Source organism: Canis lupus, chromosome 6 (genome assembly GCF_011100685.1).
Source record: "Canis lupus familiaris isolate Mischka breed German Shepherd chromosome 6, alternate assembly UU_Cfam_GSD_1.0, whole genome shotgun sequence".
In the NCBI taxonomy this organism is placed as follows: domain Eukaryota; kingdom Metazoa; phylum Chordata; class Mammalia; order Carnivora; family Canidae; genus Canis; species Canis lupus.
Window position 1 is genome coordinate 63,362,595 of NC_049227.1, and position 27,615 is coordinate 63,390,209.

General features: G+C 37.9%; 2 protein-coding genes and 1 pseudogene across 8 annotated transcripts in view; 2 read left to right on the forward strand and 1 right to left on the reverse strand.

Moving 5' to 3' along the window:
• Positions 1 to 5,290, forward strand: part of SYDE2 (synapse defective Rho GTPase homolog 2) — a 48,390-nt gene extending 43,100 nt beyond the window's left edge. Inside the window, exon 8 of the mRNA XM_038538955.1 lies at positions 2,876 to 5,290. Within this exon, the coding sequence (XP_038394883.1) occupies positions 2,876 to 3,375 (500 nt within the window). The 3' untranslated portion in view covers positions 3,376 to 5,290. The remainder of the gene's footprint in view (positions 1 to 2,875) is intronic.
• Positions 5,291 to 14,958: 9,668 nt separating this feature from the next.
• DNAI3 (dynein axonemal intermediate chain 3) overlaps positions 14,959 to 27,615 on the reverse strand; it is an 80,326-nt gene continuing 67,669 nt past the window's right edge. For 6 of the 7 annotated variants that reach the window (XM_038541511.1, XM_038541510.1, XM_038541503.1 and 3 more), the window contains one exon: positions 25,477 to 25,892. In XM_038541511.1, the coding sequence (XP_038397439.1) occupies positions 25,752 to 25,892 (141 nt within the window). In that variant the 3' untranslated portion in view covers positions 25,477 to 25,751. Of the gene's footprint in view, positions 15,171 to 25,476; positions 25,893 to 27,615 lie in introns of those variants that run through there. The other variant, XM_038541509.1, reaches the window with a different exon arrangement.
• Positions 18,817 to 19,619, forward strand: LOC100682916 (annotated as a pseudogene).

Genomic DNA, 27,615 nt, shown 5'->3' on the forward strand with positions numbered 1-27,615 from the left:
AGACCAGCTATTTGCTGTATCACATTTTCTATGAGTAAATTTGGGGCAGGTTTTTTAGGGAAAAGCTATCATTTTTTTCCCTATTCCTTTTTGTTCTATTTTTCCTCACTAGACTAAGCTTTATGAGGTCTGAGATTATATTTTGCTTACACTGACGCACCCAAGTTCTAAGACAGTGCTCTGCATTAACTAGGCACTCAATATGTTCTGTTAAATAAAGCAATTATACTATACATAAAAGGCTAATAAAATGGTGATTAAAAATATAAATCCATCAGAACAAGATAAGAAAATTAAGTTTCTTAGTGCTTATCATTACATTTTGAAACATTTTCAGCAACTTTATAGATTGCATTTTAAATTTTACTCTGTTGCAATGGGCAGTCGTAGTGTTGGGAAAACCAGAAGTTTTCCTTTAAGGGGTTAAAATTAATCATTTTCTCTGCATTTTTAATAGGAACTACTCCACTATCAGTAGTTTAAAAAGTCTGTGAAGTTGATTTTTCAGATATTGAATTTTTAGTCTAACATATAAAATATTGTAATTGGTTTCTTAAATATTTTCCAAGAAATATGCAAAAATAATGTTTTTTTTTTAAAGATTTTATTTATTTATTCATGAGAGACAGAGAGAGAGCGAGGCAGAGACATAGGCAGAGGGAGAAGCAGGCTCCTGGGACTCCAGGATCATGCCCTGAACCAAGGGCAGACGCTCAACTGCTGAGCCACCCAGGCATCCCACAAAAATAATGTTTGAATAGGGATTCAGTTAAACAACTTTAACTGGCAACAAAATAAATCTGGGCTTTGCAGGTGAATGTCAGAGAAGGGGGCACAAGATGAGCTCAACCCACAGTCAAAAATGTTTTACTTTGGGTCACCCATCTGGCTCAGTTGGTAGAACATACAACTTGGGATCTTGGGGTTGTGAGTTCTAGTGCCATGTTGCCAAGGCATGGAGCTTACTTTAAAAAGTTTTATGGGGCACCTGGGTGGCTAAGCGGTTGAGTGTCTGCCTTTGGCTCAGGTCATGATCTCAGGGTTCGGGGATCAAGCCCCACATACTCAGATCAAATGGCTCTCACTGCCTCAGTATATTTCAGTTGCTAAATCTATGATCATTCCTCAGTGTTCTGCATTCTTTAGTGTTTATATAGTTTACAGATCTATGTTCAATCCAGGTAAAGAAAAAACAGAAATAGGGACCCATGGGTGGCTCAGTGGCTGAGCATCTGCCCTGGGGTTCTGGGATAGAGTTCCACATCTCCCTCTACCTGTGTCTCTGCCTCTCTCTGTGTGTCTCTCATGAAGAAATAAATAAAATCTTTAAAAAAAAAAGTTGTACTTTGGTTGGATCACAAACCAGATGACTTCAAGGTTAGCAAAGTACTGGAATTGAAAACAACAGTCATGACACTTAAGATCTAAGAACAAGAATAGCACAGAAAGTGAGGGAGAAAGACAAGAAGATTTAGTGGAGATTAGTAGCTAGAGGAAAAAAAGGAATTTGAATAATTAAACAATGGAAAAATTTAGATGTTCATTTTGCAATTGCGTCAAATAATGGCATAGGGCATTCTGTATTAATACTGTTATTAAAGATAAATTTAAAGTAAATATCAGACCTTTATTTTCCAGAAAATTTTAGATGAAAAGATTTAAGCTATTTACAATTACATATAATGGCCATATCATAAAAACATAGACAAATGCAAATGTTAAAAACATACCTATAGTTATCAAATATTTTAGTAAAATCTCAGTGAAAAATTATGTAACCTGAAAAATATTAAGATCACTGTAAGTCTGGAATACTAGAACTATATACATGTTTGTATTACTTTTCAATTATCTTTTATTTTCTACAAGAGGAAACAAGCACTCGTTATAAGTTGGAGTGTGAAAAGTAGGTATATTATTCCTGATGATATGTTCACACTGATAATATGTATCTTAGTCAAACAAAGTGTAAATGGAGAGGCATTTATTAATGGAGAATAAACAAGCAGAGAAAGGTATTATGGACAGTTTTTAAAAGTTATGCCTCAACATTTTCTATACAGAGGAACCTTAAACATTTTGCCCAATATACACAAAAAAGGTGAGCAGTGAAGCATTGGTTTGTCATGATGTGTTTATCTATAGTAATCTGTGTAGCCTGCACAATGCATAGGCCTAGAAGAAAATGAATCTTAATATATATAAAGAATGTTATTTGAGATTGTTAACCAGAATGGGAAAATAAAATATCTGTACTATTTTCAGGCAATAAATGAAGACTGTTAGTAGCTAATGCTGTATAATCAAACTCAGGTAACAAGCGGTCAAGTCTAGTATCTGCATTTTATCAAAGTGAAATTCGGGCTGCCTTAGTAAAGTAAATTATGACACTGCTGCTAATAGAATTGCAAAAAAGCACGAAGGTTAGAGTGAGCACTTTAGATGTCTTTGCCTCATTTAGATGTTTGCAGAAGAAGGAACTTTTTGTTTTGTTTTGTTTGTACACCAACATGCCTTGCCTGCTTTTTGCTGTATCTTTTAATTTAGAAGAAGCTACCAGCTTAGCTACTGTTTGAATTATAGATAGATAATAATTAACTTGCACTGGAAGTTAATCAACATTGGAAATTTGATTTGTTTGGGGATGTTATGATATGGCATGAATTAGCACCATCGAACATTCTACTAGCTTCTATCCCTAATCTTATGTCTGGTGATAGAAAAAAGTAATTATGGAATGCTTTTTAAAAAATATAGTGTGCATGTTTTGTTTTAATGCATGTTTGTAGTTGATTATTAAATGGCTTATCTTTGCTCTGTTTTTTTAAGGCCAGTTGGATGGCTGTGATTAAGCAAATTTATTGTTTGTTTCTAGTGCAACGTTTAACTGTCAAAGAATCAACAGACAATTTATTTCCAGAGCAGAAGTCTTCTCTAAATTATTTGAGGAGAAAGAAAGAACGACCTTGCATGTTAAATTTGAGTGGTACTGATTCATCAAGAATACTTAGATCAAGGCAAACCCGATTAGACAGTCCAGTTAGCAATCGTTATGCAGGAGACTGGAGCAGCTGTGGAGAAAACTACTTTTTGAATACAAAAGAAAATTTAAATGATGGAGATTATGATGATGTTCCTTCAGAAGACAGAGAAAATGGAGAAAACTGTAACAAAATGTATGGACCAGATATAATGATTGAACAGCCAGTACCCATGTCCAAAGAGTACACATTTCAGACATACTTGACAGTGCAGACAATTGAGTCTACAGTGGATCGAAAAGTCAATCTTCAAGACCTACAAGAAAGTATTGATACTTTGATTGGAAATCTGGAGCGTGAACTCAACAAAAACAAGCTTAATATGAGTGTTTGAGATTGAGAATTTTTATTTGCTTTTTTGTAATGTTTTAAATTTAAAATCAGTCTTTCTCACTTTCTTGTACCTCTCACAGTGATGTTTTTAATTTTTTTACTCTTGAAAATTCCATTAATTTCTAGTAAGTTCATGTGATTAAATTAAAAATACTATTCATTAATATAATTTTTACTTATTAGAAAATTTTTCTTGGGGCAAAGATAACTTGGACTTGTGGATATTTTAACAAGTTTGGCCAATTCTATGGAGATAACTTTTAAATGCACTTATAAGATTCAGATGAATTATTAGCCCTGCTTAGTTTTTGTACTTTATAGGAACTGCTCTTTTGTAGCTGAAACAGATGTTTCTTTTAGAGGAACGTGGCAGCTGCTCCATCTGGTTTGCGGTGTGAGTCCATGTACACTGCAACATCATGTGATCATATTTCATTTGCAATGCAAATGCTGCTATAAAAAACCTTTTTATAAATAAAAGTAAAATTATACAAATATTAATGTATTCTGTATTAACACTCAGTAATTATTTAAGCTTATAAAAATTAAATATTTTTATAATCCTGAAAATGTGTCTATTTATAAGTGCATATATGGATAGATATTAGAATGGGAGAGGCATTGGCTGCAGAATCGCATGTATCTTTAAGGTATATATGTCATGGGGCCAAAATTATTAGCTTAAAATGTCTTTTTCAGGGAAAGAACATTTATGTTAAAGGAGTTCCATAGAAACACTTGAACCAAAACACTAAAAGCTTCTAAATAGAAATAATAGACTTTCTTTTTTTGATTCACAGAGTCATGATATCCCTAGTGAGAAGTCATCTTTTAAATTGAAATCGCCTAACTTCTTAAGGGATTAAGAGCCCAGATTTCTGCACTAGTGATTTACATTAAAAAAAATCTTCACCTATTCTATGCATTTTTATGTTCTGCTTTTTAAAACAAAGTAATTATACTTTAAGCATATTTATTTGTAGTAGTACATTGATAACACTGACTTTATAATTACCCTCATTTGTTTCTAAAGAAATCTTGCCAGCATACTCCACGTTACTGATTTTGAAAAATTAACTTATTTTGGCTAAGTATATCTACAATATAGTCACTATAGCAATCACAGCAGTGTTTGAAAATGTAAATTTAGAAGGCTTTTTTATTAAATTAGAATGTATTTTTTAAACTTTTATACCCACAGAACATGTAATTTTAAAATTATAAAATTTAATCACCAACTTAAAGATGTAGCAGCCATTAGAATATTGACTTCTTGATGTTTTTCTAAATATTAAAGTATTTAACTATTTCTATGTAGTATACATTGATAAACAGAACACCTTGTTATTTAATTTGAAAACACAATTGTTAAAAAGCCAGATAACTATTTTTATATGAAAATCTCATTTTTTAAAGCTTTGTATAACAATTGAGAAGAATACCAAAAGAATATGTGACAGGTATATATATTGAGTAAACAGTCAAAAGAAATGTACTTTAAATGTTTTGTAGGAAGACTGTCTTAGTCTTCCTTTAGTTTGCTTTATCATGTATATTGTATGAATTGAATAAGTTGTTCCAGAAATGCTAAAGTTTTATTAAAGTATTATAACCTTGGTGTCATGCTATTAATTATCATAATGACTTTAAGGATCACTTATTATGATGTCATTCTTTTTAAACAAACATGTTAAAGTTTTGGACAATCAAGTGTTATTCATAAATACATGTAACAATATTTTTTGGTCCAGCATTGAAGTTTCCAGAATCTGAAATACTTTAAAGGCCAGATGTACTTTGTTATATAATTCTGGATGGGAATAGTTTAATCTCTGCCGTCTTAAATAGAAAATACTAAACGTTTGTGTTGTCTAAATCACTGTGTCCTAACTATAAATCTCTTTTATTGAATCTGATGTATTTAGAAGTGCTGAGTAAGTTTATGCTTTTACTTTAAATGACCTTTAACTGCACACCTTTTTTGACTTTTTATGCCTGCTTTTTCTAATCTCCTGGGATCTTTCTACACTGTAAGACCTTCAGCTATCATTCCCTTCTAAGTCTACCAGCCCCTACATTTTGGGGGGATTAAAAACAATTTTAATTTTAATGCATGTACCTGAATAAAATTTCGAGCAATTCAGATGGATAGAGAATGAAAAGTAAAGGTGTGCCTCCCTGCCACTCACACCAATCCCACTTCTCAGAGGTAATGCCACTTTTTATCCTTCAGGTTGGGACTACCTGCATCACTGGGTCTAGGTTTACTGCTGCTGTTTCTTGATTTGTCATTTAAGTAGTATCTGTTGATTGTCCATTATGAATGATAGGGAATGTCCATTCCTCCTCCCCATTTAATATTTTTAGTTCTTCCTTCAGTTTCCTTTATAACTTTAGTAATTTTTATTTCTTGATCCATCTCTTGTAAACAGTATCTCTTGTCTAGATACCAGTGCTATTCCTTCCTTCCAGCCCATTACTGTTCCTTACCTCCTAATTTCTCGAAGTTACACGTTTAGTTTATATAATCAACATTCATGGATGTATATTATTGGGGAACTATAACTTAGGCTTTTCCTTTATATGTTGATTCTAAAAAGTGCAAATCAAACAACTAGCCATTAAGCGCTAGATTATGCAAAAGCATATAGAGGCTAGCCAGGTGGTTTTTTTTTCCTACATATCCAATCTCATGTCCTGAAGTCTACGCTGATTTAAGTAGAATATTCCAAACTAAAGAGCAAATGGATTATTTTATTTTACAGCCACCAACCTCTCCCAATCATGCTGTGTGTTATTTGCTTCATAATTGGGTCATGACTTTTGCAGATTTTTATTCTTTTATCATACTAGTGGATTACCAAATTTGTTCATAGTGCTTTTAGCTCTCATCCTGGGATTCATGAAGTATATTCTTGCCTTTATTTTTCTTTGACAGAAGAAAAATATCTTCAGTATTATTCTGAGATCATCTTAAGCTTTTTAATCCATTTTATCAAACATGGAAAAGTAGTTTTTAGCTGTCATCCTGGAATATGTTTTCCTTGCACTCCTATATTGTTTTATATCTCACTTTTCTAAAATTTAGGGTGTTTTTTGTTTGCTGAAGTATATAAGTAGTTTCCCACCACCACATACATCTCTTGCCACCCCTTGTACCTCCCACATCCCCACACCGACCCCTCGCCATACAAACAAGAAGGGTGCTTGAGAGGTAAAGTTTGGAATCCTTGCATGTCTGTAAAGTCCTTCATTTTTTCCCTATGTTTCATTTTGATTGGACCCACAGTTCTAGGTTCAAACTTACTTCCCTTTAGAACTGTGAAGGCATTTCTCTATTATCTTCTTGTGTCCAGTTTTGCAGTAATCCATGCAAGAAAGATGGTCGTTTGGGGCAGGGAAGAAGCAATAGTGGTGGTGAGAACTGGTTGTATTCTGGATATGTCTTTTCTAAGAGGAGCTGAACGAATCTGCCGGTGGACTGTGGAGAAAGGAGTGAGGCCTGAGCAACTGAAGGATGGATGAGATTGAGGTGACTCCATCATAATTTTAAAATAAGCTCCTTTTAGAAGTTGCTATTATTAGTATATTGTTTATCAAAATACCTATCAAAATATTATCAAAAGTCCTGTTAACTGTAAGTACTAATGCTTCTGTACCTGGTAATGATAGTGATAGCCACTGCAAGGATAAGAAAACAGGAAGACTAAATATGTATCAGAGCTAAGTTCATATCCTACTTTTCTGGAAGACTTCAGATTGTGTGGCTTTATATTAGGAACCCTACAGAAACAGGTTGGGGTACTGGTATGGTTCTTGAAAAGAATTGATGTTTCTAGACAAAATGATTTTAAAGCTTAGGATTTTATAATTTAAAGATACCAACTTTTAGTACTTGGAAAGTGATAAAAGTTTAATAATAAGTTTCTGTTTGAATCCTACAGACCTGAGGACTTTGGTAGGGAAAAAAGCGAAAAAGCATTCCTTTTCCAGCCCAGTGCTCATTTTTCATTCAGTAAGGCTCATGTTTGATAAACACTAGAGTGATAAACATTGGAGTGCCAGAAATCAGAGTTCCTGGGTGCTTTCTGACTTGGCCAAAAACTGGCTAATTCAGGCAAAAATGGAATTAAATGTTTCAGAGGGAAGACCGTTAAAAGAGTGCTGAAAATGTTTTATATCTTTGTGGAAGTTTTATAGGTGTTTACATATCAAGTTCCATACTTGAGATTTTTGCCTGTTTTATAAATCATACCTCAATTTTTTTTTTTTTTATGGGAAAGCTGGAATAATAGACTTGGAAAATAAGCAGAACTAAGAGGCTAGGTGATCAGAATGACAGCAACCACAGCTATGCCTGATTAGGGTACTGCCACCAAACATTAGCTTATGCTCCACTGCCTCATTCCTGATTCGAAGTCCCTGACAGAAGCATGAGATTGTACTTCAGTTTCCAGGTGTCAGGGAGCAATTAGCTAGCATCTGTTCTCTGGAATTCACACAATGGTAAATTCTATGAATTTAAGAAGGGGCTTCAGATGCTAAGCGGCCTGACAGTGACAAATATCCTCAACACTTCCCTAGTCTTCATCTCAACCCTACTGCTCTCAAACTAGTCTTTCTCTCACTCCCCCTTACCCAATCTATCAATAGTTCTAACTACAATATATCCTGAAACCGTACATGTAGTTTTGTCACTCCTCACACTCTAGACTAAGCTACCATCATCTCCCAGTCTCTTCCTGTTTCATCACTTTACTGTCACTCTCTCCAAACTGACAATCTAGTTTATCCACAGAACCCAGTCATCTTTTCAAAAAACAAACCATATCATTTACTCAGGTTCTTCCCTTGCTCCCTGGGCTCTAGCAACACTGAGGACTTCGTTCCTGTCCTAGGATCTCTGCACCTGCCCTCTCCTCCATGTGGAATGCTTCTCATCCAGACTTTCCTTGAGTAGCTGTCTTTTTGTCATTTCACTTCTATGCCCAAATGCCACTTCAGAGGCTCCCTCTGAAAATCCAACCAGTAACCCACTTTGAAAATTGGGAGAGGAAGATGGAGATTTCTAGTTCTTGCAACAAATACCAAATAGTTACCATACTATTTGGTTAAATTATGGACATTTATAACTTTTGAAAATGTTTACATTTAAACCAAATGTAAGAAGAAAAACTTGAAGGGGCACCTGGGTGGCATAGTTGGCTGAGCATTTAACTCTTGGTTTCCACTCAAGGTTATGGGATTGAGCACCAACTTGGGCTTGGCTCTCAGCTCAAAGTCTGCTTACAACTCTCTGCCTCCCACTCCCTCGTTCTCTCTAAATAAATCTTTTTAAAAAGAAAGTTTAAAAAGGTATATCCACACCATTATATATCTATTTTATTGGTGTTTGCCTAGGAACTATAACATAGAAGATATTCTGTGAATTATTAATAAATGAATGAATGTAAAGGGATTCTCAAAGAATAGTTGTCTTTTTGCAAGGAAACGATTAAGGACCATGAGAAGCAATGTATATGTAATTATTCAAATATTCACTCCTGAGTAGTAATTACCTGTGGTTAAGAACGTGTTATCTTTTTTTTTTTTTTAAATGACATGCATTTCTTTTGGAACTAGAATGGCCTTCAGAGTATTTGTGACTTAAAAAGTTAGTGGGTTCATTTTTTTTTTTTTTTTTGCTGCATAATAGCAATTATTTTAGTGGAAACAATTATTTAAATCATATGAATATGAAAAAGTGTCTCTCACCATAAGAAAGGAAGGTCTCTGAGAGAGCTTTTGTTAAAATGTGGCATTTCTTTACAGAAATCATGAGCAAAAAAATGTCCTGAATCATTTTAGTGTGCACTTTTTGCTAGAACTAAAAAAAAACCTATTTTTAATTTTATTAAAAGAAAATATTTTCATAAAGTTGAATGAACACTACAAATAGAACTATTATTAGAAAGAGTAGCAGAGACCACTTTGGGGAACAGACACTATGTTTAATTTTTTATCTTTTTTTAAAATTTAAATTTAATTAACATATAATGTATGATTAGTTTCAGAGTTAGAGGTCAGTGTTCATCAGTCATATAACACCCAGTTCTCATTACATCACGTGTCCTCCTTAATGTCTATCACCCAGTACTCCATCCCCCTACCCCTCTCCCCTCCAATGACCCTCAGTTGGTTTCCTATGATTAAGAGTCTCTTATGGTTTCTTCCCCTCTCTGATTTCGTCTTGTTTTATTTTTTCCTCTATTTCCCTTGATCCTCTTGTTTTTTATCTTTCTCAATGTCAAGTGCTTGTTTTAAGCAAATGAGAAAAATGCCTATAATAGTGCCCCTGGGTTGAGTTAACTTAATCCTTATCTGTTTGATAAGGCCACTGGCATGCTTTTAAGTCATTTGAGTTAATCTTTCTTTTTTGTTGTTTTGCTTACTGGAAGTATTTATGAAGTAAAAACTTGGTATTGACCTCAATATTCTACATACTTCTTTGGAAACTCCTCTAAGAAGAGTTTAAAATTCCAACTTTAGAAGAACACAATGAATATTAATTAAATCAAGAAAAGGGAAAGTCTCTTGCATTCAAGACATTTTTGTGAAAGTTTGGAGAGACAGCAAGCCTGCAGCTCACATTTTTTCACAGCTGCAGATATTGAACAGTGACCTCTTGTTCTTGACCTTTGTTCAAGAAAGGGATGCAGTTTGCCAGCATTTGTGTCTCTGACTAACTTTCCCCTGCTCTGTAGCCATTGTAAAACTCGTTTTTACCTGAGGGAAAATTTGAATCATTAGGTAAATGAAAATAGCTTGTCTAAACTGGTTGATAAGAAATGTCAGAGCATAAAGTGCCATCTGTCCAAGGTTATGAATCTATGTTTGATCTGTACTTCAATGTACCTTACTCACCTGTAAAGTCAAAGAAGGCACGTTAGTATCTTTTTCCATCAATACTTCATTATGAATGTTTTCAAATATAAAGAAAAGTTGAAAATTATACAGTGGACACGTATATATCTACCAGCTAGATTCTATAATTGTAGGCATTTTGTTTTGTAAGTTTGTAAATTCGTATGTATATAAATTTGATCATATATCTGTCCATCCACCATTATCTGTCTTAATTTTTGGTACATTTTAAAGTAAGTTGCAGACTTCAGTATACTTCACAGTTAGTGTTATTTTGGAAGCTTCCTCCCACCCCGCCCAAAAAAAAGAATTGGAGATGAACTTTGTGCTATTTAATTAATTCCTAAAAGAGTCACAGAATGTGAATTTACTACAAATCTTAGATTTCATCACAGAAAGACCTAACGTTGTTATTAATAGTCTCCAAAAAATAATGCATATTCTGTGTATCTTTTGATCCTTTCCACATAACTTTTAGCTTCCCAGACTTCTATCATTCACAGATAACTTCCACAATTTCTACCATATTCAAACAACATGTGTAATATTATTTTCTTTAAAAATTTTTATTTTCCCCTGAGATTGTGTCCCAAGTGGAGCACATTCCTCATGAGCCCTGTGTTGTCAACCCCAGCTGCTCTGCAGATTCCACTCTGGCAGGAATATGGCCAAAGCCCAATTTTTGCAGCCTGAGGTTTGGGAACCTCTCAGAGCAATGGCTCTGACCTTATTTTCTTTTCCATTTTGTTTCCTCTTATAGATTTAACCCTCTCCTACCAGCCTATCTTCCTCCAAGCTCCCTCTATATTAACATAGGTGTGACAGCACACCTATTTTTCTCTTCTGAAATTAGAATCAAGACCTAGGAGCCAGACATATAGAGATCAAAATACCAGATTTACTACTTATTGATGAAGGTAAGCTGGAGAAAATGGCTAGGATCTATGGCCAAGTAGGCTTCTTCCTACATTCCCTGTGATCTGATCATTCCCACCCAGTCACTGTCACATTTAAACTCCTGGCAGGAGTACAGCCTGTCAGCGCTACAAAAAAGAAAAAAAGTACATTATTATAGACAGGCTGGCTCTGTAGGTGAGAGAACACAGAAGGCTCCCAGGCAAGCATGCTCAAGTCCTACTCAATTCACTAGTCGGATAAGTCGGTCTCTGTGACTTGGAGAGCAGTTAAGGAGACAGGGAGAAGCTGGAAGTGATCCTCCCATGATCCTTCCTCTTGAGAAGTCAATTTTCCTCCCTTTTATGGAAACATGAGACTACAGGATGTTATCTCCTAACAATTACCTCCTATTGCTTCCTCCTATAGTGACCAAATGTCACAGGATGAACTTTGGGACCCTTCGTCAAATGGAGCAGGAAATGGAAGTGTGCCTTGGCAGCCAAAACCAACATGCAAAGATTTTCCAGGTAATTACTAGGCAATGGCTGCCATTGGATATCCTGTTAACTAGCAAAGTGGCCAAAATTGGGCATATTCTCGCCTCTCTTGATAAAATATTTCCTCCTCCAGCCCCCGTGGCCATGTGCCAGCTCTGGTGCCGTGAGCCTCAGATACCCCAACCAATCTTGCCTTTCCCCACTGCGCCCAGCCACAGAATCTGCCTCTTCCTCTGCCTTTAAGTAAAACTTACCTTCCATTCGATTCTACAGTCTCACCTAGAAGTCTCATCATCTGAGTAAAACACTATGGGTGTTAATGATGGTAGAGTTTTATTTTATTTTAAAATAGGAGTTTATTAAACCTCTTATAAAGAATATACATAAGAAAATATCAGAGGAACTCCTTTTGTTTCTCTCTGTTCTTTCTGCTAACTCTCTGCTCCCTGGATGGTACTGCTACATTTGCCTGTCACATTTGCTTCTGAAAGACTGTCAGCTTTTTTATTAGCCAACTGAACTTCCCACATCTGCTTGCATCCTCAGCTACCACAGAATATCACTTAAGCCATTATCAGCCATAGCCTTAGTGCATTTACACAGGACCTGAGTCACAACGGGTTTGGACCACTAGCAAATCATCTCGAGGAAATTTTATGAAAGTCAGAATTGCATATATAAATTAGCATAAATATACATACGAAGGCCAAAACAATCTTGAGAAAAAAAAAAAGGACTTTGGAGGACCAATATTATGTAATTTTAAGATGACTTTTAAAGTGACCATAATCAAGACCATAATCAAGACCATAATCAAGACCTTAAAGTAGTCATAATCAAGACTTTTAAAGTGACCATAATCAAGTATTAGTATCAGGATAGACAAACCTACAGAACATAATAGAGTTCAGAAATAGGCCCTACATTTATAGACAGCTGACTTTTTTTTTAATTTTTATTTATTTATGATAGTCACACAGAGAGAGAGAGAGAGAGGCAGAGACACAGGCAGAGGGAGAAGCAGGCTCCATGCACCGGGAGCCCGAAGTGGGATTCAATCCCGGGTCTCCAGGATCGCGCCCTGGGCCAAAGGCAGGCGCCAAACCACTGCGCCACCCAAGGATCTGGACAACTGACTTTTTAAAAAATTTTATTATTGAAGTATAATTGAAATGCAGTGTTATATTAGTTGCAGGTGTACAACATAATGATTTGACAATTCTGTACATTACTTGTACTCACCACAATAAGTGTAGTCACCATCTGTCACCAATGTTATTACAATATTATTGACTACATTTCCTATGCCATACTTACATCTCTGTGATTTATTTATTTTATAACTGGAAGTTCGTACCTCTCAATCCTTGTCATCTATTATGCCCATTCCCACCCACCCATCTTACCTCTGGCAACCACCAGTCCTCTGTATTTAAATCATTTATTTCTTTGTTTTGTATTTTTAGATTCCACATATAAATGAAATTGTATGGTATTTGTCTTTCTCTGATGCACAATTGATTTTTGATAATGGCAAGCCAGTGGAGAAAGGCTAATATTTTCAATAAATAGTGCTGGAATAGTTGGATATTTATATGCAAGCCCCTCTCCCTGAAACCAGAAAAACACTTTGATACATACCTTATACCATATGTAAAAATCAACTTGAAATGGATCATGTATCTAAATGTAAAGCCTAGTAGTATAAAACTTCTAGAAGACGACTTTGGTTATGCAAAATTTCTTAGAGAAGTCAATAAAAACATAATCTGTAAAAAAAAATGGTTAATTGAACTTCATCAAAATTAAAAATGTCTGCCCTTTGAAAGACCCTGTTGAGAGAATGAGAGGGTAAACCACAGACTGAAAGTAAATATTTGCATGTATCTGGTAAAAGACTTGAATCCAGAATATATAAAGAACTCTAAAATCTCAATTTTTTAAAAACCTCCAAGAATAATGAACAAAATGTATAAACACTTCATGAAAGAGACATGTGGATAGAAAATAAACACATGAAAGTAAGCTCAACATCATAAGTCATCAGGAAAATGCTAATGAAAACTGCAATGAGATACCACTATACACTATTAGAATGGCTAAATTTTAAAAGACTCCATATTAGCAAGAATATGGAGGAACTAGAACTTTCATACACTCTTGGTGGGAATGTAAAATAGCACAACTACTTTGGAAACATTTGGCAGTATCTTAAAAAGCTGAATATCTACATACCATATGAGCCAGACATTCCAACTCTAGATATTTATCCAAGAGAAATGAAAGCATATGTCCATAAAACAAGCTGCACAGAAATGATCATAGAAGAGCAATTTGTAATAACCCCAAACTTGAAACCACAAACTCAAATGTCCCTCAAACAAATTGTGATATATCCATGCAATGAAATATTATTTAGCAAGAGAAAGTGATGAAACATTAATATACACAATAAGAATGGATCTCAAAAGTGAAAGAAAAAGACAAAAATAAGTACATACCATATGATTCCACTTATATAAAATTCTATAAAATGTAAACTCATCTATAGTAATAGATGTAATAGAGTTCTTAGTGAACTAATGCATGCTTGGATGATGGTTATATGGTTACTTATATACTTAATATACATATTATATATACATATATATTATACATAATTAAAATTAAAATTAAAAATTAAGTTAGCTGCATGCTTACAATTTGTACACTTCACTGTAAGTAATAGTTCAGTAAAAAGATAATAAGAAATGAAGAAAAGCATGTTTCCTGTAGTAATTCCAACAATAGAGGAGTATGTATTTGAAAGCCCCTTCTTCTATCTCCTCTTGTCTTCTTCTCATCTCTTAAGTGCAATCTCACTCACCAGAGTTTTCTACTATTCATAGTTTGATATTTATTAAAGACCCTTTTCAAGTTTTAAGATACATAGTGCTATTTTTATTCTGTTTTCTATTGTAATTATTTGAGTACATAGCTTATTGTCATACTGGGTTATATAGTATTGAAAGCAGACACTTTCTCAAAGTAAGGATAGAAATAAGTAAATATACTATTTTGAGGTAATTGCCATAATTATGGACACATTATAGATAACTACATTCACTGTGTTTCAGACACTATAAGAATTTTCTATGTTTTATTTCATTTAATCCACACAAACCAAATGAGGTGGTTTTTCCAGTTATCTACCGCTACATAACGAATGATACCAACACTTAATGGCTTAAAATAATAACAGAATTTACTTTGCTCACATTCTTACAAACCTGAGTTTGGGCAGGTCTTGGCAGGGATAGCTCATCCCGGCTCTAATCAGCCACATCTGGAGTAGCTCAAGAGCTCAGGCCTGGAATTATCTGAAAGGCTTATTCATCCCACAAGTAGGATGCTTGATGCTGATCACTGGTGGAAATCTTACTTGGGCTTGTCAAGCAGAACACCTCCATGTGCTCTCTCCACGTAGCCTGGGCTTCCTCACAACATGGTGGCCGGGTTCCTAGGGTGAGTATTCAACGAGAGAGCCAGGTGGGACCTGTATTTGTGTTCCTTTTTATGACCTGGCCTTAAAATTCATTCAGTGCCATTTTTCACAAAGTCACACTCCATTTCAAGGAGAGGGGAAATAGAGTCTATCTCTTGATGGGGTTGTGGCAATGGTTTTGAAGAGCATGTGGGATGGGAAATATTGCATTTACTATTTATTTTGCCACAGCAGAAACTTATTATGGTTAAATTACTAAAGCTTGTATAGTGGCTGAGTGTGCAGAATTGTCTCGGACTCCAAAGCTCTGATTATGATCCAGATAGTTGTCTTACTTTGTGACTTTGAAAACTATTGATATCACATTGTCAATTCCTGTTATAGTCTCTAAAACATTTTTTTTAAAGATTTTGTTTATTTATTTGAGAGAGAGAACAAGCTGGGAGGGAGGGGTAGAGGGAGAGGGAGAAGGAGACTCCTCACTGAGCACAGAGCCTGACACACAGGGACCCTGTGTGCAGAAGTTAAATGCTTAACTAGCTGAGCCACCAGGAGCTTCTCTAAAACAAAATCTTATGAGCACTATTCATTTCCCATAGGAAGACTACATATGAATCATTTTTTAAATGTATATAGATACTATTTTACTGCATTAGATATTAATTCATTTTAGGGCATTTAAAAAAATCTTGGTAGCTTTTTACCCATCAAAAGGGAATAGCATTTTTCAGGAAGCAGAGTGAGAGGGAGCATAGGATGTGTGGAATGCAGCATGGACTGCAACGTCTGCAGGGGAAGTAGGGAAGCCATGGCTATAAAAGTTGGGCTTAAAAGCAAGCAGGGCTGTGTCATAGCTGTTAAAGTATTTAGACCCTATCCTGAGGGCAACAAGGGCCATTGGAAGGTTTGTTTTGTTTTTAAATAAATTTATTTATTTATTCATGAGAGAGAGAGGACAGAGACATAGGCAGAGACAGAAGCAGGCTCCTTGCAGAGATCCCAAGGTGGGACTTGATCCCTGGATCCGGGATCATGTCCTGAGCCAAAGGCAGATGCTCAGCTGCTGAGCCACCCAGGCATCCCCATTGGAAGGTTTTAAGGAGGGAAGGGATGGGGTTCAAAATGACCACTTAGGCTTCAATGTTAAGTATTTAAAAGCATGGGATTTGGAGTGATATGCCCAATCTCAATTCACATGCTTACTGAATAGGCTGGGATTTGCTTGTAATATAGTGTGTTCTTTTTCAACCTGTAGATAGAGGTATTTTCCAATATAAGAAAGTTGTTTTTTCTTTTGATATCTTCAATCATGGCTTTTTAAATTTTTCTAGCATCTTATTAAATGTGTACAGATTTAAGTCCAATTCCTGATTTCCAACTAACAGTTGTGCACATGTGAGCTAATGAGACTGGAGTATGCTCTAATCCACCCAAATTCATCAGGAAGGACAAGGCTATGAAGTGGTGACAAATAAACTCTGTCAGTGGTTTAATACTATAAAGGTTTATTTCCTGCCTGTCTGAAAGTCTGTAACAGGTTGAGAAACTTTATTTTATAAACATGTCATCTGAAACACATAGCAGTTAGAGAATTTTACAAGAGGAGTTAAAGCCAGGTCCGGAAGTGGCTTTTATCATTTCTACCCACATCCTGTTGGCTGGAATTCAGTCATAGGCTCCAATCTAACTACCAAAGAGGCTGGAAAATGTAGAGGTGTCCATAGATGCTTGAGATATTTGACAAGCATTAGTAGTTTCTTTTTTTTTTTAATTTATTTATGATAGTCACAGAGAGAGAGAGAGAGAGAGAGGCAGAGACATAGGCAGAGGGAGAAGCAGGCTCCATGCACCGGGAGCCTGATGTGGGATTCGATCCCGGGTCTCCAGGATCGCGCCCTGGGCCAAAGGCAGGTGCCAAACTGCTGCGCCACCCAGGGATCCCACATTAGTAGTTTCTATCACTTCCCTCCGTGCCCAGATTTTCTGGTACTCTCAATCAATTAAAATTAAGATCTTCATAATGAGCTGAGGCAAAATCTTTTTATTTCAAATTCTGTCTATAGTATATTATTTCTGAGGACTAGATGTATCTGAATACATAGTCTCATTACTAGGATGACCCCTACTTAGATTTTGTATAACTGGGAGTTCATTCTGATTTTCTTTTGTTGTTGTTGTTGTTACATTTAGATCCACACAGTCTGGGAACTTCATTAAAAGTGAAAAATCAGTATCAATTTTAATTGTCAATTTAGCTTGTTTACTAAGGTCAAAATAAAGCAGAAACTTGTCATATTTTAGATTTGACTTGGTGTTGTTTTCTTTTTTTTAGACTTTTTTTTAAAGATTTATTTATTTGTTTATTTATTTATTTATTTACTTATGGTAGACAGAAAGAGAGAGAATGAGAGGCAGAGACACAGGCAGAGGGAGAAGCAGGCTTCATGCCGGGAGCCTGACGCGGGACTCGATCCCGGGACCCCAGGATCGCGCCCTGGGCCAAAGGCAGGCACTAAACCGCTGAGCCACCCAGGGATCCTAGACTTTTTTTTAAAAAAGCATTCTTCTTCTTAAAAATACAACTTCAGGCTAAAAGAACTATCCTTAATTGACAGGGAAGAATGTGAAATTTGGTATTTTACATCTTCTTTTCTTCTTCTCTTTAAGAAAAAAAGACTAAAAACAGTCCAGAATATTACATATACAGACGACTTAGAGAAATCTTATTTTCTGTCCTTTTAAGTTTGGAACATTGGTATTACTGTAGGAAAGCACAATCTATATTATTTACCATACTCACTGCATATATTTTTAGTGTCATATTTATGAACAAGAGGGCATTTGGAAGCAATTACACATTTTTTTTTTTTTAACCATCATTTCCCCAGTAAACTTTTGAGGTTGGTTTCTTTGGTGTTTGGGATTTGACCCTGATGGTGTGTAGTTGTTTTACCGCCTGTGACCCTCAAATAGCTCATCAGCCATGGAAGGAGCAAATTCATCACACAGGGTTTAATTTGCCCTTCACTGAGATATTTAATTTCCTCCCTGGGTGCCTTGCTCAGTTACATGGTATCTGACCTGGTGATGGCAACCTAGCAACTGGATGGAATATTGCCTACCCCAAGCAATGCTCAGGGGTAGAGGGCACAGGGAAATGTTAATAATTGACAGTGGTGGATTAATGAAGCTGTGGAAGTGTACCCAGGCCACTGACCACCATCTCCTGGAGTTACCTGCTTTTTCATCTGAAGTGCACCCAGATGATATGGCTAAGGACCTGAAAATAGACTCGTTTAATTATACAACATTTCTGGTTAAGTAAAAAGCAGTTTATAAAGCTGAGTGATAATTAAATTTAACCTAAAAAAATCAAGTATTATTAGAATAATGAATTTTCTAAGTAGCCATAGGATTTTAAGCTCTGCAAAAAAAAAAGCTACTGTTTAAATTTTCAATACTATGTCCTAACATATCTGGTTTCATATTAAAATGATCAAGGCTAATATTAAACTAAGTGTGCAAAGCCACTGCTTAAGTCACATTTGAGAGTGAGAGACATTCACGTTATTGTTAATAATAACAGCAACGTTAAAATCAGTCAAGTGGTTTGAACGAGATGAAGCTGGGCCTAGTGGTTGCAGTCCGTCTGAGAGCCAAGATGGCAGTGAATGTATACTCAATGTTAGTCACCAGTGATAACCTAAATTGACATGATATGCTGGCCTGGATCAATAAATCTCTACAGCTGAAACTGACAAAGATCGAACAGCTGTGCTTGGAGCCGGCCTATTGTCAGTTTATGGACATGCTGGTCCTGGGCTCCATTGCCTTGAAGAAAGTGAAATTCCATGCTAAGCTAGAGCATGAATACACCCAGAACTTCGAAATACTATAAGCAGGTTTTAAGAGAATGGATGTTGACAAAATAATCAATGTGGACAAATCAGTAAAAATCATTTCAGGACATTTTGAATTTGTTCAGTGGTTCAAGAAGTTTTTTGATGCAAACTTTGATGGAAAAGACTATACCCTGTAGCTGACAGACAAGGTCAAGAAACTGCAGTGGCTCCCTCCCTTGTTGCACCAGCTCTGAGCAAACCAGAGAGACCTCTCAGCTCGAGCAGTGCTGCTCCACAGACACCCATTGCAACACACAGAACTACTGTAACCCCTCATGCTAGCCTGGGTGTGGTGTGAAAGATCCCTGGTATGGGCAACAGGGATGAGGCAGAGGCTGAATTGATGCCGCAGGTCAACATATTGATACTTACCATCTAAGAGTAGGAGAAAGAAAGAGATTTCTACTTTGGAAAGCTAAGGAACATTGAATTGGTTTGCCGGGAGAACGAGGAGGAAAACAACCCTTTATTGCAGAGGATTGTGGATATTCTCTATGCCACAGATGAAGGCTTTGTGATACCTCACGAAGCGGGCCCACAGGAGGAACAAGAAGAGTATTGAAGCCTGGACCAGCAGAGCCACATCCAAATTCTTCACTCCAAATCATGTGCTTAATATTCTTAGAGGACTCAGTGATTTCTTTTCACGAGCAAACAGTACCCCAAACAGTACCCCTTCTTAAAGTGCACTTTGCAGAAGTTTCACCTCTTTTCCAATGAGTTTGAATTAGGAACTTTTACCCTGTGGCAGAGCAGTATTTTTTTTTTAAGATTTTATTTATTTATTTGAGAGAGAGATTGCGAGCAGAGGGAGAAGCAGACTCCCCGCTGAGCAGGGAGCTCAATGCAGGGCTTAATCCCAGGACCCAGAGATCATGAGCCTGAAGGCAGACGCTTAACTGACTGAGCCACACAGGAGCCCCTGTAGCACAGCAGCACTAGCCTCTAGTTGGGTCACCCAGGGGACAAAGAGGCTGACCATGGGGATCACTGTATGGATGCTGGTAACACTGATTCCTGGAGAAGGTGTTTTTATGTAATACACTGAGGTGGAGTCCTCAGTAGAGACATGTAAAGACTGATTTGAATTTTAAGTTAATGTGGAATCTTGGCAGAGAACATTTTAATAAATAAGTGCCTTGAGTATTTTTTTAAAATGTTAAAATCAGAGATTATTAGATAGGACAAAGAGGAAACATTATGTTTTCTCTGGGTGTGTGTGTGTGGGGGGGATATGGTGGGGGAAGTCCCTGAGTCTAAGCAGGAAAAGGACCCAACACCTACTAAGCACCCACTAAGTGCCAGGTATTTTACATACATTGCCTTTGGGTAAGCTAGGTACGATTATCATCGTTCCTGGCTCATAGATGGTATAACTAAGACTTAAGAGATAGTACAGCTTGCCTGGGGGATGAAACTGCGATTCAGACTAGGTCTGCCTGGATCCCAAAGCCCTCTGTCTATTCACACTGCACATCAGATCAAAAGACTGAAGGGCAGAAACAGAAGACTGAATTGGCCCACAGGGCTGTTGGGAAGGAGTGGGCAGTGGGAGAAAAGGCTGGAGCTCTGGGAACTGGACGGAGGCACACCAGGTAGCTCCATTTTCATTCATGTCCAGTTCTCCCACCTTCTATTATAGGAGGTCAGCTTCTCAGCTTGAGCCTCCCAGGGTGAGTTGAAGAACCTTGGAGAGAACTCATGCCAGGGAAGGAGGAAGAAGTGCAATGCACTGAGCAATGCAATGCAATGCACTCAATGCCTGAGCTTCACAGCCTTGAAGTCCAAGAAAGGTGAGCATTCTGAGTTGAGTGGTCTGACTTATCCCACCCCAACCTTCTTCCTTTTTTATATATACCAGACTGGCACTAAGGTCCAAAGGCTCTCCCTGGCTTCTTCTGCTCCCTCTCCCAATAAATCTCTTGTACATCTAGTCTTGCCTTGGTGTTAGCTTCATGCTGAACCTAAACTGACACAAAGGCATTGTCCCAACACCTTCCGCCATGTTACAGGCCATCAGGCCACTCTAGCATATTGTCAGAGGGGAGCCTTGGGTGCCTGGTGGTTGTAGGTTTGTTTGTTTGTTTGTTTTTTTAAAGATTTTATTCAGTTATTCATGACAGACACACAGAGAGAGGCAGAGACATAGGCAGAGAGAGAAGCAAGCTCTCTGTGGGGGGCCCAATGCAGGACTCCATCCCAGGACCCTGGGATCAGGACCTGAGCCTAAGGCAGACACTCAACCACTGAGCCACCCAGGTGCCCCTGTAGGCTTCTTTTTAAACATATGTGAATCACCTTTCATCCCAGGAGCTACAGGACACAACTGGGGGCGCTTTGCAGAGGGATGAGATACCAGATAAGCAGGTCGGGCAGGATCCCATGAAACTTGGGCTGTGGCTGTTGATATGACCCCGCTGGTGGCCATAGGCTGGTGAGAGGATGAGGAAAACTAAGATTATAAATACACAATACAGATATCATACTGAACTGATAATAACTGCTATCATAAGCCAGATGAACCCCATGTTTAATATCTATAGCAAGAATATTATAGCTGTGTTGTATTTGTAAATCAGATAACATAGAGGCAAAAATTTACTTCTTGCTATATGCCAAGCACTATACTAAGCTCTTTATTTGATAATCAATATCCATTACTTTCTTCTTCTATGCTAATAAAACCTTGCTTTTGTTTGAGACAACAGTGAGCCAGCCAGATAATGGCTTCTGTCATATAATCATGACATTCCTGTTCTCGATGGTCCCAGCTTCTTCTCATTAAGAGGTGTCCACACAATGCAGTTCTGTCCAGGAGACCCAAGCAGAAGTCTGCTGGGGTAGGGATGGAAGACTGAGGTATGAAAATACTTCTCCTAGAAGACTACAGGGGCAAACTCCTCACCCTCTTCAGGTCTTTGCTCAAATATCACCTTCCCAGTAACACCTATTCTGAACACCCTGTTTAAAATTGTAGAACCAGGCACAGTGTAGACACTCAAAATTTTTTTTTTCTTTAGGGGAGTATATGAAAACAAAACTGGGAAAATTACTGGACAAAGTGCAGAATAGCAAGTACAAATGCCCTGGGACAGGAATATGCCTTATGGTGAGTTGGAGGCGGCTGGCATGACTGGGATGGAGTGATGTGGAGGAGGAGATAGATGAAGCCAGAATGACATGGACAGCCTGATCATGTGGTGGTTTGCAGGTCCCAATAAAGCCCCTGGCTCATAATCTGAGTGAGTTGGGAAGCCAAAGAGGAACTCTGGGAAGGAGAAGGACAGCTTCTGCCGTCCATTTAAAAGCATTGTCTGGGGGTACCTGAGTGGCTCAGTCAGTTGAGTGTGGGACTCTGTGGATTTCTTCTCAGGTCACAATCTCAGGGTCATGAGATTGAGCCCCGTGTCAGGCTCCATGCTCAGCGTGGAGTCTGCTCAAGATTCTCCCTATCCCTCTGCCCCTCCTCCTTCTAAATAAATAAATAAATAAATAAATAAATAAATAAATAAATAAAATATTAAAAATATTAAAACTATCTGGCTGCTGCCGAGAGAGAGACTGAAGGGGTACAAGTGGAAGTAGGGAGAACAGTTAGGAGACTACTGCAAAAATCCAAGCTGGTGAGGCTGTAGCTTGGACCAAAGCAGTAGCAGTGAGGAAGGAGAGAAGTGATCGGCTCTGGATGTATTTTGAAGCATAGTCAATAGGGTTTGCTCACAGAGAGGGTATGGATTGTGAGAGAAAGGGAAAAATCATGGATGACATTAAGATTTTTGTCTGAGCAACTGAAAGCAAGGTGATTGGGAGGACTGCAGGAGAATGGGTTTTGGAGGAAAATCCAGGCATTCAACTTTGGACATGTTTTAAATTTGAGATGCCTATTATATATCCAAGTGGAGATGTTAAGTAGTCAAATGGATATACAGCTCTCAATTTTGTGAGAAAATTTCATGCCAGGGATATAGGTAGTACTTAGAGCTATGAGACTGGATGTATTTACATAAGACATAAGTATGGGGGAAGGAAGGAAGGAAGGAAGGAAGGAAGGAAGGAAGGAAGGAAGGAAGGAAGGAAGGAAGGAAGGAAGGAAGGAAGGAAGGAAGGAAGGAAGGAAGGAGAAATGAGGGAGGAAAGAAGGAATGAAAGAAAGAAAGAAAGAAAAAGGAAGGAGGAAAGAAAGAAAGATGGGGAGGGAGGAAGGAGGAAAAAGAACAAAGAGAAATAAGGGAGGAAAGAAGGAGAGAGAAAGAGGAAAGAAAGGAAAGGAGAGGAAAGGAGAGGGAGAGAAGGAAGGAAGGAAGGAAGGAAGGAAGGAAGGAAGGAAGGAAGGAAGGAAGGAAGGAAGGAAGGAAGGAAGGAAGGAAGGAAGGAAGAAAGAAAGGAAGGAAGGAAAGGAGGTAGGAAGGAGACTGGGTGGCTCAGTCGGTTAAGTATCTGCCTTCAGCTCAGGTCATGTTCCCAGAGTCCTGGGATGGAGTCCCAGGTCCTGCTCTGGAAGTCTGCTTCTTCCTCTGCTTGCAGCTTACCCTGCTTGTGTGCTCTCTCTCTCTCTTTCAAATACATAAAATCTGAAAGAGAGAAAGAAAAAGAGAGGGAAAGAAAGAAGGAAGGACCGAAGGAGGGAGGGGGGAAAAAGGAAAGAAAGAAAGATCGTTCCAGGGCGAGGCTGAGTCCTGGGACACTCGGGTAACGATGATACACTGTGTGCCAGGCGCTGCTGCCTTATGTGCAGGTGCCCATTTAGCCTTGTAAAAAGTTGCAAGGTAAATACTCTCACCTGACTGGATGGTGGGGGCATCTGTTTCATAGTGACCTGTCATCTGTCCAAAGGCACACAGATGATTAAGTGCTACTATCTACCTATCTTTTGAGATAAATGACTTTAATGTCCTCCAGCAACTTAACTTATAAGCCTTGGCATCACCTTTTGTCTAGTAGTCCCCATCCAACCAGCCTCATTTTCACATTAAGCTTCAGTACAGAGTGTGTTAAGCTCTTAACTTGAAGCACTACTACTGCCTCCTGGTAGGACTTCCTGCTGTTGGACTGTCCCTGCTCCAGGCCATACCTTATCTTTCTAAAAATAAAAGTGACTGTGTTACCTTCCTGCTTAGCCCTTCTATTAATTCCCCATTACCTGCAAACTCTAGTCCAGTTTTATTAGCCTGGTTTCCTAGAGCCTTCACAATCTGGCTCCAAGCTATTTTTCCAGTCTTACCTCCTGCTACTCTCTCCACAACTCCAACTCCCATGCCAGTCACTTTCCTGTGACACTGAACCTCTGGTTGAGACACACCAAGCTCTTTCACAACTGTTTCACATGCTCTTTCCTTTCTGCGCCCACACTGATTAACAACCCCCCCCCCAAATACAACATTGACTAGAAGACGTGATGGAGGGCATGGTGTTATTTCACATCTCAGAGAAAGCTTTCAATATTTCATAAGTATGATGTTATTATTTTAGATACCTGGTATCACATAAAGGAAGTCCCCTCTTTGTAATTGCTAAGAATTTGTTGTTGTTTTATCATGAACGGATATGGAATTATACCACATGTTTCTTTGCATCCATTCAGTATCATGCATTCCCTCCTTTAATCAGTCATTGATTTCTTCTCTATTGTAAGAAAGATATTCCCTAGGTAAACCCAACATGATCTTTATGTATTATCCTTCCTTTCTTTCTTTCTTTCCTTTCTTTCTTTCTTTCTTTCTTTCTTTCTTTCTTTCTTTCTTTCTTTCTTTCTTTCTTTCTTTCTTTCTTTCCTTTCTTTTCTTTTCTTTCTCTTTCTTTCTTTCTTTCTTTCTTTCTTTCTTTCTTTCTTTCTTTCTTTCTTTCTTTCTGATTATACTTATTTATTTATGAGAGACACAGAGAGAGAGAGGCAGAGAGAGAAGCAGCCTCCCTGCAGGGAGCCTGATGAGGGTCCTCAATCTTGGGACCCCAGTATCATGACCTGAGCCAAAGGCAGATGCTCAACCACTGAGCCACCCAGGCACCCCTGTATTATCCTTTCTTTATATATATATTCCTGGATTTGATTCACTACTACTTTATTTAGCACATAGCCCTGCAATCTGTGCAGGGGCCCTGGAGGTGGGGGGGGGGACATTGTTTGGAGGGGCAACCCAAAGCAATCTGATAATGGGAATGAAGTTCGATTTCCACTTTTCTCTGGGATTAGGGGCTCTGAATAGATGCCTAGGGCTGGGGATGAAGGGGATGTCTCCAGCTTTGTATTATATAGGAAAATGAAAATTTCATTATTAGTAACCTTCATATTCAGTACAAAGTTCAGTACACATTCAATCCAAAATCAAAACAGATCTTATTGTTATAAATCAAGTTTTATTTTTTTTAAACATTTTTTTTTTTTTTTATGATAGTCAGAGAGAGAGAGAGAGAGAGGCAGAGACACAGGCAGAGGGAGAAGCAGGCTCCATGCACCGGTAGCCTGACGTGGGATTCGTCTCCAGGATCGCGCCCTGGGCCAAAGGCAGGCACTAAACCACTGCGCCACCCAGGGATCCCATAAATCAAGTTTTAATAGCAGTGAAATAAAAGGCTAATATTTGTAAGTAAACCTACTTGATGCTGAGTTTGTCTTATCTTATTTCATCTTATCTAAAAAATAACAAATAAAAAGAAAGTCCTACAAAGTCCCCAGAACACCCTTGTGGAAATCTTTCTACAAGTCCATGAATGACATCTTCTCTGCCACTTTGAGGAAGCCAAGGTTGATGAGGGTGGTCTCTTCCAGTTCTAAGTAACTCTCATAGTCCATTTTCAATTCAGCCTCCAGCTGTTCTTTTGACTTCTGATACGTTTTCTAGGAGGAAAAGCCAAATTATCCAAATAAAGCACTGACACCTAGAAATACCAGAGGTAAGAAGGAGCTGCTTTGGAGCATTTGCCTCGCCACTGCCCCATGGGAGGGCTTTGCAGGAAGGCCAAGGGCAGGAGGGCATGTCTGGCACAGGGAGGAGAGTGGCTGCTGGTTCTGGAATCAAGAGGTGTGTGCAGATTTCTGTGGCTCATGAGGCCTGCCAGATGTTAAGAGGCTGGCTGTTTTTCCTGGCCAGCGATCCTTCTCTAGCAGTGGTCCAGGAAGATTTCCTCAGGGAGTCTGGTTTTACAGAACTGGCAAGTGGGAAATACATGGCCCTTTGACACCTCTTTATTAAAAACAAAAAACAAAAAACAAAAACAAAACAAAACAAAAAAACCTTCTTCTAGTCTTCCTCATAATTCTTATCTCCCTTGTGTAGCCTGGAGTATGGATAATTGACTAGGGGTTACAGAATTCTTTTGAATTCCTCCCTCTCCTAAGTCCTATTTAGATGGCATAGCTTATGGATCAGACGGTAACTCCTACTATTTCCAGCTTTGGGTCTCCAGCTGAAATTCCAGTTAGAAGAACTCCCATTTCATGTGCTGTTAGAGCTGTAATTACTATTATTTTTCAAGAAACAGGCTGTTCCAGACTCAATGTTTGCAAAGAGATAGGTGTATAGTTTCCTTTGGATGCGTCGGTTGATGTGTACAGCCTAATTACCCTGGCAACTGCAGGGTGCTTGTGAAGACCAGCCTTGCTGGATGGATGTGTGATCCTCCCCTGCCTTCTGTAATAATAATAGTGAATGCTTACTACCATTCTCCATGTGCCAGCTACTGGCTGAGTGCTGTAAATATTTTAACTCATTTAATCTCCACTACGCCCCCTCTGAGGTTGTTAGTTTGCTCCCATTTTCCCTTTCATCAGCAGTTGCTCCTTAGACGATATTTCTCACTAACATTAGTTGTTTTTCCTTGGTGATGCTTTTCATGTTCTAAATGTAACAGAGAAGCCCTTTTAGATCTATTCGCTTATCCCCAGTCTAATTCCAGAGAAAATTTGAGAAGCAGTAGCTCTACGTTAAAGAGGGCACTATCTCAAATGGAAATGAAGCTACAGGAAGAAGTTGGGAGACTCAAGCACATGATACAATTTCAAGATATGATTATTATAATATTCAGGTGTTTTAAAAGCATTTCATAGGCAAATAATTTTTGGATTTTCCCACAAGTCTACTTGCTTCCACTGATGTGGATAATTAGGAGCCGTCACTGTTGTATTTAAACACTCACAATAATCATGGGTAATTGCGGGCATAAAGGAAGGGTGTCAGGTTATCTCCCACCACAGAATTTCAACCAGCATTTGTGAATGTGCAAAAGAACAGACCGAGACCAATTTTTTTGAGCAGGGAAAACGATGAAAAGTTAATTGGTTGGTATTCTTTTATACCTTGTCGCCACTAAACAATGTTTTTGAAATGAGGCCCTTTGACTTTATTACACTAATATGTACCTATCACTAAGTGACAATGTAGACATTAAAATTTCCACATGCTCATGCTTCTAACAGAGACCTAGGGTTTTATATGCATAATTGTATTGGAGGAGATTATATATTTGGCTATAAGGAATTTATAAACGGGACCAGTGGTGAAATTGCTAGGGACAATGGCCTCAAAAGGGAATGAGCAAGAGAGAAGTAGAAATGTGGGATA